This window comes from Helicoverpa armigera, chromosome 23 (assembly GCF_030705265.1).
Source record: "Helicoverpa armigera isolate CAAS_96S chromosome 23, ASM3070526v1, whole genome shotgun sequence".
NCBI classification, from domain to species: Eukaryota; Metazoa; Arthropoda; class Insecta; order Lepidoptera; family Noctuidae; genus Helicoverpa; species Helicoverpa armigera.
The window spans coordinates 7,165,007-7,178,125 of NC_087142.1; the positions used below are offsets into that span (position 1 = coordinate 7,165,007).

Here is a 13,119-nt window from a genome sequence, read left to right on the forward strand (position 1 = left end):
TGTAGAAGTGCACGGTGGGCGAGGCGCCATATCGTCCGCGTAATCGACCGTGAAACTACTTTCTCACGCCCGCTGTACCTACCCGCTCTGTGTCCGCGTATGGAGAGGTATTGGACCACTGTGCGTTATGATTTTGCAAAGATTTTTATGATGAATACGCCTTATATTTTTGCACGTCATGTATTTTGAAGTAAGTTTTTATGAAAATTATTGTAAACTTAAATAATATAGTAAATGGCTTGCAAAATAGCAAACCTGCGGTTTAAAAACCTGTTTTTTTATATCAATCTTCTTTTTTTTTTCATTATAATATTAAGGTAACTGCATATATCTCTTGCTATATGAATTACTAAAACATAATTCCTTTTTGAAGTTTCTACCTAATGTATTGCCTAGTAAAAAAAAAACAATAAAATTGACTGTATTCCCCTGGAATCTGTATTTTCCTCTCATGGAAAACCCCTTAGTACTCGTAAAAAAATCAAATCCTTTCTAACTTTAAAGTTAACTTAAAAATACCGTCAGATCTATTCTATTTTCAGTACAAACTAATACACCCCACCATTCATTAGCACATTCAATCATCTTAGAATTACACCACCATCTCTGGCTGGTCACAAACAAGTACAGTCGTAAACAAACGAGTTTCCTGCACTTCGCAACCGCTTACCTAACACTTGCTGCACTATTTACTTTGTGCGCTTGCCTGTACTGTGGTGCAACGCTCCCTAGGGTGGCGTGAACATACGAGAATCATTTTCTTAGCTGGTATTTAATTAATTGGGGAATCATTTCTTAGTATGATAGTAGAAGAGATTTAACCAAAATAATGTCCTGTACAGTTAACTCAAAATTGGATAAAAATATCCCTAAAACTGTTGATTAAGGCTAAAAATAGTCATCTCTTCATCTCCTGAGTCTTTTCCTAACAATGTTGGGGTCGGCTTCCAGTCTAGCTGGATGTAGCTGAGTACCAGTGCTTTACAAGGAGGGACTGCCTATCTGACCTCCTCAACCCAGTTAGCCGGGCAACCCAATACCCGTTGGTAAGACTAGGTAGTTGGCAGACTTTCTGGCTTCGGAGCACCCGTACAGACTTTCAGAAACGAACGATTTAAGAGAAAATCGAAATACTAGGTACGTACGTGCGTGTAAGCAGAAACTTGGCACCTACAATTTATTTCAATAAAAAATATTACAATGTTACAATTTAGTGATCTCTGACCTGAATGAAGAATAGTTAAATAGACTACATAACAATTTAATTCTATCTTATCTTTGATCATAGTTTAATATGGTTTAATCCAAGTTCTATGAAATCGTCTGCGTACTCTGGAAAATAACAACTCCAAAACGAATTATGTGGTATTTTAAATTAGAGATTTTTGGAGTTTTTTTGAAAACTAAAAAAAATGTTTGAGCTTTGATCCGTTAATTAATATTCCATTTATTAAATTAAGGTACAAAGGGTATAGGTAAAATAAACTTTGTACTTTAATTTCCGGGTTATTCCTGTTTTAAGTGGATCCAAAGGTTAAAAAACGTGTTTTTTTACAAATTATACATAGACATAATGTCAAACTATAGTTATTTATGTTTTTTGAATAATTGTGTAAGTATTAATAGTGCTGTCAAAAATTTAAGGTACCGTTTCTTCAGTATAATATATCTATTCTTCTTTTACGCATTTCCAACTGAAGATGAAAATGGAAATTGGGTACAAAAATACTGAAACATCATGTCCCTAAAATTGCCTTTAATATTTTTTACATTTAAGTATTTGTGTTCGTTATGACAAATAAACCCATTAAACTGTTAACAGCTGGAAATAGACATGCAAGCCATTGAATTACCTAACTATACCGTTTTTGCAGCATCCCAAGTAATTAATAATGCATTTGGAATGCATTTCAAATGACTTGCTGCGGATTTTCCGTTCACAATCAGATTTAAATTGCATTCCCCGTCCGGCAATCTTCTTGTCGCATTAAGAATACCTACCAGCACACTGTAAACTTTTAGTCGGCCGATAGTTTGTTTGGGCTCATAAATCAGTACGAAGATGAATGGAAGTGCGCACATTACAAAGATCAGGTATTTAGCAAATATCTGCCTGACTTGCTGGGGAGTTTGCACTTCTTCCCAACAAAAACACAGGAAGTTGTCCTTCACAACTCGGGCGTTTTGGGGGCTGTCTTTTGTTTTCTGACGTTCGAAAAGTGCTGTTTTGCAGCCAAGTTTGAATAAACGATTTCTTATTTTATTTTGAATGAAGACTTAGTTTTTTTTTTTTTTAATTGCCAACCATTAGGTCTGCCACTGTCGGCCGACTTTTTAGTATGTAGTTTGTGGCTAACTCTTGTGTACTATTACTATAGTATGCGTTACTTAACTCTTATGACACAGATTGGAATAAAGGTCGCGATTGCAACGGTCTAGCAGTTTCCTAGTTAACTGCGATTTTTATGCGCATGAAGTAATGTTGCATATTGATGTTCAACTTTATGACAACCTCGGTCAAGGGTATGGTGACAATAGCTGTTAAAAGGTACTTTAGATTTATTAATAAGCTCATAAAAATGGCTATATTTATTGAGTTTATTTTTATAAAGTCACAATAAATTTTGTAGTTTATTTTTAACACAAAAATCGGTGTATCGCCCCCATATTGGCATTCCACAATAAAACAATTTGCATAATTATGTCACAACAAACTTACGACACCTAACGTCGTGCGCGTGTAGAAAGACTGTGAGACAAACGCGCGAACGCCGCCGCTGTCTGCGGCCTTCTTCGACTAAGTCGCACCAATGAAATCACACCTTAAATCCTTGAAGTGTTGTTTAATCACTACGAAATTAAAGATCATTTAGACAAGCCAGCGAACATTCGTGTAACAGGCCTCGTGTGCAACAGAAGTGTGTATTGCGTAAATTAGTGAAGAAAAAAGTGATCAATAATTAATATTTAAAAAAAAACTATGTCGAAGTTCAGCCATCTTGTGTTTGTGGTGTTAAGTGTTTGTATCTATGGCAGCTTCCAGTTGATTCCTTTGCGTAAGTTCGGTTTTTGAATTGCGTTCGAATTTTGAATGTAACTGGCGTTATTCATTGTTTGAATTTGGATTTGATAACTACCGACAATTTTAACGTGTTGTTTTGATTGTAATGAGATAATGTGCATCGTTACTTAAGTTGAAACAATAAATCTGCGAAAACAATAGCTTCCATCTATGTTACTTATGATTTATTAGAATTTTTTATTCCTACAAAAGTTTTTGAAGGAATTATCACCTAAGCACAAATGAAAATTCATGAAATTTTGTGTTTTGAAATAATGATACATAAGTCATTTTAAGATCGAAAATAACCATTTTCTTTGTCATTCTATCTCCATATATTAAATTAAGCTCCCAGATATATTTACTAGTAATAACAACCCCAACTATAAAAGCAGATTGCCCTACATATATTTTTTTAATTCCTTTCACAGCTGACTACATCCACCCCTGTTCCGAGCTAAGCGATGAGTGCTTCACAAAAGCCACCCTGGACGCAATCCCGGGAATCGTGCAAGGAATCCCGGAGGCCGGGATCCCGCCCTTGGATCCGTTGTACTTGGACAAGAACATCAGTATGACCCTCCCCGGGAATCTGAAGATGACCTTCCATAATGCCAAGTTACAGGGACTTAGTTCGTGTATTCCTGATAAAGTTTCGTAAGTATCTTTTATGTTTAAAAGGGTTTACCTTTTCTGTAGGTAGGTATACTTGCTATTTTCTGTGCAACTTGTTTAAAAAAAAAACGTGGTCATATCATGGTATATCTTTCTATGATGTAAATTCGACCTTTCGATAAAATTCCTGAAACTACAAAAATTTTGACTATCAGCAAAAATAATGTCGCTCTTTACTTAGACGACTATGAAAACCGTCAAGTAACTTTTGAGTATAAATGACCACTTATGTAAAACTCAAAATCACGTAAAGGCCAACAAATTCAAAATCTAACCTTTTTGAAAATCAAGGCCAACATACAGGACAGGTTGCTTGTTTCACTTTTCCAAATTACTATTATTGATTTGACCTATTAAATAAAAACCAGGTATTAATATTCTCTCCGTATATTTACTCAGATATCGACGCTTTTATTTCAAAGAAATACATACATTTAAATAAATAAATAGATACCTACTTAAAACATAAATTAGATTATTAAAAAACCTGGACGGAACATTACAGACAAGTACGGAAATCATAAATTGTCAGTACATTTACGAAAACAAAAAATAATGCAAAACCGGGTGCAGAACGGTCAAGGTCACACTTAGGCCTAACCTTGAAAATTAACTCAAAATTAATGTTTAAGTTTTTTCTAACTGCAAGCTAATTAGTATCATAAAACCATTTTTGAATTTATGCAATCGTAAAAAACATGCAAATGTACACTTACATTAAAATTGAGAGACTACATGACCAGGCCGAAAATAATAAAATACTAAAGTTGGAAAAAAAATATGCACGAAAAAGTTTAATAGTTGCTATAAAAATTATATTGTTATATTTTTTACAATTTATACATACAAGTAGGTATTCATTTCTTAATGATACTTGCTCAAGCAATCTATCAATACCTAGATCAGATTGCAAACTCGTTTAAAAATCAACCTAGATCCATATTAATATCAAAACACTATAAATACACAATAATTCATATTTATAAAGGAAAGATTTCGTTGTTAGTTTGTTTGCATTAAACAGGCTCCAAAACACAGGACCGACTTGGAAAAAATCGATCACTGTTGAAAAGCTATATTACCTAATATCGTGTGACATAGGCTATACGAGTATTTCAACCCGTTACGGGAAAAAAATCCCCGAGACCCTAGAGAAATAGCAAGAAATGCTAGACAGCCACAATAGATGCTATATTTTATCCGGGTACAGGAATATATTCCCGGGTGTAAGCGAGAAACATCTATTATAAAATAAACATAACATAAGACACGACAAATATTTCATACAACACATACATAGGCTTTAGAGTTTCTTCACCTATTGCAAAATATAGTGAGCGGAGGTCGTACCAAGCTAACCGACACTCAGATTCAGCTAAAACACGGTGTTTTAAAACATATTGGGTAAACCTACCTAATTCCTGTGATTTTTGGCGACTTAACTTGTATGGTAATGACAGGTTTAAGGTATTTGAAAAGCCAAATAACTAGCTTAATACGAATCGGGTGGTAGGCCATTTACCAATGATTGTAGAGCAAATTCTCCACAAGGTTTAATTCGATCGCTTTTACAAAATCAGTATTTGTGTGATTTGAGTTCGATAGGATCGGCAAAGAAAATAGATATAAAAGTTCCTAAATGTAATGATTTTTAATGGACATTTTAAGAAATATATAAAGTATTTTCCCTGTCATCTGTTCCTTGTGGTATCTCCCACGTCCTAGGAGAACCACTTCCCGCAGTCGGGTAAAAAGTAGCCTATGACTTTTCTCGGGTTCTACGCTATTTGTTTTTATCAAATGCAGTATCTTTTCTAAATGACATAATTAACTGTAAATCTGATCAACTTTTAAGCTATAAGATATCCAATTTCACACAAAAGCAGTATAACATTAAATATAGATATTCTACCATATTCTAGAAGTTACAAGCTGACCCCTACCATACATAGTCAATGATGCAAGTAAGTTGCAACACTCTGAAATATTCAATACTTAGAGATATCATCGTCAGAACACGTCAATTATTTTCGCGAATAAATTGACATAATCTTGTGTTGGTATTGTAATGCAATTTAGGTATTTAGGTATTATTATGAGGTTTAAAATTGTTGTAATGTTGACCCAGCTAAGTGTGAAATATTCTTTATTATCAAATGCATATACCTAAGTTTCTTTTTTCATTAGCATGGGGTTTTGGAGAAAAATAAAATCTGATCTCCATTTTTAACGACCTGTGTGGAGTCTATTAGAGCTACTGTGAAAAACATGGTAAATATTAAAGAAGCGTTTGTATTGCTTTTCTATACTTATAACGATATATAGAAGATATTTATATAAGGAACATGCAAAGACGAATATATTATTTACTTGCTAGCTACATAATACAGCATGGTGCGTAATAATGCCATCATAAGTATACGTTCTAAAGTATAAAGCGTCATTATCGCAAGGTTCATCCTAAATTGTGATACAATAGGGTACTTATAATAAACGTCTGAATACTTATAACACAATGAGTCATTGTTTGATGCTCATTTGATTTTAATAAACAGGAAAAGAAAATTACTTGCCGTTCAATCAGCAGTAATATTGATAGATACTATACCTACAGATCCATTTTTTTATATATTTTTTATGTATCTATATGAAAACCGGCCAAGTGCGAGTCGGACTCGCGCAAGAAGGGTTCCGTAGCATATTTTAAAATGAGCAAATAAATTACGTGTGTCTAGGGCTTTCAATACCGGTATTACGGGATCCCGTAATACCGTGATCACGGATATATTTTGGTCTTTTGTCAATACCGGTATTGACGAGCCAATACCGTGATTACGGTATTACAATCTTTTTATAATTTTAATTATTGTGGTTTGTTGTAATAAGTATCAGAGTAGTATTAAATAAGATAAATAACTACGTAGGTACTCGTAAGATGTCATCATCATCCTCCGAGCCTTTTTCCGCCAATCTACCACAAATCCTAGACACATGGGCTGATTATACTCTTCGGTCTTCTGTATAATCTGCCGCACCGTGTGGATGTGGTCTGTGATGCCGTATCCGCTCCGAAACCCAGCCTGCTCCGGTGGTTGGAATTCGTCGAGTCTTCCCGCAAGTCGGTTCGTGATCACTCTTGAGAACAGCTTATATACCTGGCTTAGGAGGGAGGGTCGATAGTTCTTCAGCAGGGTTTTGTCTCCCTTTTTGAAGAACAGGACGACAACACTCCTACTCCACGCCTCTGGAGTTCTCCCTTCAAACAGGACGGCGCGCGTTAAAAGCTTCTGGAGCTCCCCCAGTACGGGCTTACCTCCTGCTTTTAATAGCTCTGTTGTAATGCCATCCTCGCCAGGGCCTTTCCATTTTTGAGCTGTCTCAGAGCGATCTCGATTTCGCCACTGCTGACTTCTGGCAGGTCTTCGGTGAAATGGCGCGTTAATGTGGCTCTAGAATCCTCATTTCCTGGATCAGGTCTAGATGCATGCGATGCGTATAACCGGCCATAGAAGTTTTCCACTTCCGAAAGGACTGCCGGCACCGAAGAAATGACTTCTCCACTTGTTGTGGTCAGCTTCGTCAAGTGGCTTCTTCCAAGAGATTGTACGAACACCTTTGATCCCCGATTCAGCTCAATTGCTCTTTCAATGTCAAGAGTATTGGAGCACCGGAGGTCGCATCGTACGTGCTTGTTCTTGGTTTAGAGCCCGCTTAGCTGACGAAGTGACAGGCGGGTTTTCACGTCGTTTCTTCATAAGCTCTAATGTCTCTTCCAAAAGCTTTGATTTCTTGCGCTTACGCTGCATGTTACAGAATCTCGAACCTTCTTCCCTGAGGATCCGAAATATATATTTGTGGTTCTGGTTAACGTCTGTTGTGGCTTCCACGGCGGCAAATCGGTTTTCCTTTGACTGGAACGTTTCAGATCCTGAAATGGTTTGGAGCAGTGTTGGTCGGAGCCTGGCCTTCATCAGACGGAAACGTTTGGCCTTGAAGTTGATATTCAGAGAGCCTCGGACAAGTCTCTTAGTCGGTATTAAACCTATTGATCACGGAGACGTCTCAGACTATGTGCTTCTTGTTCGTCATGATGAAGTCACCTCGGACAAGTCTCTTAGTCGGTATTAAACCTATTGATCACGGAGACGTCTCAGACTATGTGCTTCTTGTTCGTCATGATGAAGTCACCTCGGACAAGTCTCTTAGTCGGTATTAAACCTATTGATCACGGAGACGTCTCAGACTATGTGCTTCTTGTTCGTCATGATGAAGTCACCTCGGACAAGTCTCTTAGTCGGTATTAAACCTATTGATCACGGAGACGTCTCAGACTATGTGCTTCTTGTTCGTCATGATGAAGTCACCTCGGACAAGTCTCTTAGTCGGTATTAAACCTATTGATCACGGAGACGTCTCAGACTATGTGCTTCTTGTTCGTCATGATGAAGTCACCTCGGACAAGTCTCTTACTACTATGGCCTGATAACATCTATAAAAGATGATTAAAGCTTTTTGAAACTAAAGGATTGTGTTTTAAAAGTTTTAATCGATCTAAATTAAACTCCGATTTCGAATTAGACGAATTCGATTTGACAATATAAAAAAATATTTACAACAGCCTTTCTGTAGTCAAAGTAACTGTATTAGAAATTTGTAAACGGGATGCCAATTTACTAAAAGCGGATATTGCGCTAAAATTTTTGTTGACGAAGTTAGATGGTCAAGCTAATGGAGATAATGACTTAAGCCAAAATCTTGCAAAAGCACTTCGAAGACGCATAAACGAGCTATCTGGAGTATTGCAATATTTGCATGACCGACAATACCGTGATCACGTGATCACGGTATTGAAATTTCTAATACCGGTATTGATACCGGAATTGAAAAAATCCGGTATTTGAAAGCCCTACGTGTGTCGTACGCGAGCAACCCAAAATATTTATTTTATTCTAGTTTTTAGTATTTGTTGTTATAATGGCAATAAAAATGCATCGTGAACATTTCAACTCTAACTATCACGGTACATAAGATACAGCCTGGTGACAGACGGACGGACGGACAGAGGAGCAAAAACAATAGGGTCCCGTTTTACCCTTTGGGTACGGAACCCTAAAAATGGATTTATCGTGAAAATCTTTCATTTTATTTAAAGTTTTTTTATTTTGCGTCGCCCAACTAATTACTTCTTCACTTATTTGACCCAATTACTGTCAAAGATTCAAGAATATAGCCGACAATCATTCCCATGTTTTATGATATTATCTATATGTTAGTGATATCTTGGATTGTAGACTTGTTGACAGATGAGACACGTAGGAGTTATAAGATATTCACCATCATAAACTGGAAACTCATAATTCAACAATAAAGTCGTCAACTGAGTATGAAAACTAGCAGAAGTACTAAAATCTAATTATGTAGTTGTCTCATCTAGTTTTAATTACACGGAGGTGGAAATCTGTGATGTCCGTTGACTAACAATTAGTCGTGTCACCCTACTTGAACATTCTAGTCTGAGTTTACTAAGATTTGAAAAAAAATATGATTCAATTATTCTCGGAAAATGCTAAACAGGTGACCCTAAACACACTTGTCTTCTGTTCTGTCTTAATTAGTAACAAGACTGATATTTTCCCTTTAACTTAAGTGGATAAAGGAGCTGAATATTTATTTTCATGTCACAGTATAAAGTAAAAGTATTCAAGTCTTTAAATATTTCCTGAACTGGCCCTTTTAGGATGTTGTAATCCTATATTTTACTTTAGTCTGCATTCATTTATTTTTCCTTGGTAACAGATCCCGTCGTAAGAAGCGCACATTCGTATTCGACATGCACTGCAACTTCACAGTGAGCGGTCAGTACAGCCTGCTGGGGAGGCTGCTACTCTTCAACCTTGACACTGAGGGACAGGCCAAGATTAAGATCTGTAAGTTTACCCCCCAAATGTCACCAGTGTTTATGCTCAATTTTTCTGCGCGCAAAGATTTCAGGTTATGTTCTCTGTTATGGCTCGTAAGAACAGAATGAACCAAAAGCTGGTGCTATGAAAGCGCTCTTAAACTTGTTTTTAAAAAAAGGAATAAATGCTATACGTAGGTATGTATTTCCCGATGTAGGAAAATGGTTAACGTTAAGGTTTCCTTCAGCTATCGTTTCACACTTGACCTTGACTATTTCATAAGTTTTGTGTTCCTGTCCTTTTATTACTTTTGAATAGTTCAAACATATGCTTGCATAAATTATTCCCTCTTTCGATCATTTTAAGTCTATACACCCAAAATCTTATGCTTTTCCATCTATTTATCGCACTATTAACCTACACAGATAACCAGCGCATTCGTCTAGAGGTGGTGGAGCGAGTGCTGCTGAACGACCAGGGCGAGGGTCACTACAAGATCAACTCCTACAAGTACAAGGCTGACTACGGAACTGACCTCAAGCTGAACCTGACCAACCTTATCAGAGGAAACCCGCAGATCAGTAAGTAGCAATACTTAATTTATCTTTCAAGTACCTTCAGTAGGATACCTAAACAAAGTAACAGCAGAACTGACAGATCACATTCTTGGATCCACTTTATGAATATTTGTGGGAAATCATCAAATGAGCTCTCTCTTGGAGCTGCAGAATTGTTCGAGAGTCTCCCTCTGTGGGTGAGGGATCTAGGAGGAACTGGCAGGCTGTCAGATTTGTTCAGACTAAAACTCAGCTTTGTAGGTACCTCCCTTTGCAAACCCGTCTTAAAAAGAGTAACCATGGAGTTTCTTGCCCGTTCTTCTCCATAGGAAGCTACTTTTGGAATGGGCAACTAGAATCAAACTTATTTATAATTTTTGACGTTCATAAGTGCTTGTAAAGGCCTACATGAAATAAATGATTTGATTTGATTTGAACCAGGGCCTCGGTAACTGTCGTGAACAATCAGCCCTTAACGACTAAACTAAAATAACTAAATACCTTCGCATGATACATATGAATTCAAATTGCATCCGATGAACTTGACTATTAATGCCAAAGTCTTGTGAAATCGTATCGATCATGCTCGTAGCAACTATTAAATATTGCATTGAAAAGGCTAGTTTGTTAAATTCTTCAAGCAATATATCATACATAAGTAATAACATAATAAATATTACAACTGCAATAATGTTTAAATTAAACAAAAAACTATTTGTTTGTTTTTATAATCTTTTTTCATTGTCATCCTATCAAAATTCCAGTAAGTAGAAAAACTCGTGTTTGTGCAGAAATTGCGTATTTACTTAGATCATAGTACAATAACGTAAAATATGATAATATTGTAGGTTATGTATTATGAACACGACAGAGAAAGACAAGTAATATATTTGGCCTTCAATACTTATCTTAATTTTCATTTATAGTCGTTCTTGCATAAATACCTGTCAGTGTAACTTATGTAGCTTTATTCTAGTGACATAGTTTCAGCTTTACACTGATATTAGATAAAAACTTAGGGTTTTTTACATATTTATGCTGAAACCCGCTAATATCAGAAACTATCGGCTCTTATTTGAAAAATTATTTAAGTGTTAAATAGCCCGTTTATCGACTTAGGCTAAGAAGGTCCTATATCCGGTTGCGTGAAGTAGTTCTCATCCACTGATAGGTAAAACTAGTACCTATAAAGAGCGTGTTAAAAAATAAGATAAAACCATTTCACGAATCACAAAATTACTTAACAGTCTCGTCGACTTTTCAATCGTTTCTAAAAATAAAATCACGGTACATACATAGATTCTTCGCGAAAATAATTTCCTTCCACACCATAAGGTCTGTCTACCCTTGTATGTACGCTTGATGCGTACATATTACGGTCAAATATCGCCCTTGACCGCTTTCAACGAACGAACTCCCAAATATTGACCAATGTTCAATGCCGTGTTATGGCAAAGTCAATGTTAAATCGCTATGGGGTTTTTTCTATAGGTAAAATAATTGGGCACGTACGGCACATAATAAATATATGGTGTGTATGTGTATTTATTCGCAAACAGATATTATTATTTTTTCTCAGAGTTCTAGTCCAAATGGTGTTTTTATGACTTGTCAAAAATACACCATCAATTTCTTTTAATATGTTGGCAGTTCACGTTTTGAGATCAATTTTTTATTTTTAATAAAATGTACCTCAAACAAAATAGGAATAGGTCGGTCGGAAAATACATTGGTTCTTTAGTCATTTTGATATTTAAAATGCTAATTTTGCCATGAAAGAATTTTGTTGTCAACTCCTCATTACAATTTTTTTCTCAGGTGCAAACGTGCTTCAAGTCCTAAATGCGGATTCTCAAGCGCTAGCGAAGGACTTCGGCGGCCCTATTCTGGACTATGCCATTGATTACGCCATGAATGTGACACAGAAATTCTTCGACGCGTACACTTACGACCAAATATCACACGTACCTTTAACTGAAGATTTCTTTGAAAAAGAAGAAAAGCATTAAAATAAAAAATCCCATTTCTACAAAAAGAAAAAAAAAACTTAGATTGAATGAGATTGTAAAGTTACCAAAACAGTGATTAACCGATTGATTATCCAGAATAAGACTCCATTTCGAAATTCAAATGTTGAAAATTGTGTTTACATTTGAAAGAAAATTTGATGAAAAATAAAATATAGCGGAGTTCTAATTTTAAAATCAATCATATTACTTTTTTTGTTTATTTTTTTAACGAAATTTTATATTAGCAATGCGATAGTTTGTATGTGGTTTTAGTAACATGTTCAATTGAAAAAGTACATGTTTTGTGATAATATTTAAAATTTAATATAATTAGGATTTAGAATTAATAAGTAGATAGTATTAAGAACCAGGATTTTTAATTTACTTTTTTCATTATTTTATATTTTTGAACAAAATCAATTTCGTATGTATTTACCAGTGAGTTTTAGTTTACTAGATGTAAGATTAAATTCTGCGACGATATAGATTGTAAATTAATAGTAAGTACACAAATAAAGAATTTGGATAATTTTGTATGTTAACCTTTATTTTTTTCTAACATTCCTCGACAATCCTCAACGAAAATAATTGTTCTTCATAACTTCATTACTTAAAAACAGATTAGGTAGGTGACCATGTCCAGTTATCTTTCGACTATACAGATGAGCTGGATATCATTATAAACATAAATAGTTTCATATACAAAACGCTAATAACAAAACTAAAACACACAAACACCTCGGTACGCCAATACACGCGGGACCTGCAAGCACTCTTGCGCAAGTGATGCACCCCGCGCCTGCGCGTTACCTCACAGATATGCAGATTGCGATACGGATGACTCAGTATGTTGTGCTTTATCAATAAGGAGGGTAGTATGTATAAGTAGGTAATTAAGTATGTTATAACCATCGGCA

The 13,119-nt window shown here is 35.6% G+C and overlaps 1 protein-coding gene across 1 annotated transcript; it reads left to right on the forward strand.

Moving 5' to 3' along the window:
• Window positions 1-2,796: 2,796 nt before the first annotated feature.
• LOC110373739 (uncharacterized) lies at window positions 2,797-12,635 on the forward strand. The gene is made up of 5 exons (XM_064040901.1): window positions 2,797-3,056; window positions 3,493-3,718; window positions 9,533-9,663; window positions 10,062-10,217; window positions 12,012-12,635. The coding sequence occupies exons 1-5, from the start codon at window positions 2,981-2,983 to the stop codon at window positions 12,200-12,202; spliced, it is 780 nt and encodes a 259-aa protein (XP_063896971.1). The 5' UTR covers window positions 2,797-2,980; the 3' UTR covers window positions 12,203-12,635.
• Window positions 12,636-13,119: the final 484 nt, after the last annotated feature.

What these genes read in the sequence shown, in the direction of transcription:
- LOC110373739 (XM_064040901.1), top strand. Translation starts at nt 2,981, where the DNA reads ATGTCGAAGTTCAGCCATCTTGTGTTTGTGGTGTTAAGTGTTTGTATC. An exon ending in CTTCCAGTTGATTCCTTTGC is followed by an intron (nt 3,057 to 3,492) that starts GTAAGTTCGGTT and finishes TTCCTTTCACAG; the next exon opens with CTGACTACATCCACCCCTGT. An exon ending in TGTATTCCTGATAAAGTTTC is followed by an intron (nt 3,719 to 9,532) that starts GTAAGTATCTTT and finishes CCTTGGTAACAG; the next exon opens with ATCCCGTCGTAAGAAGCGCA.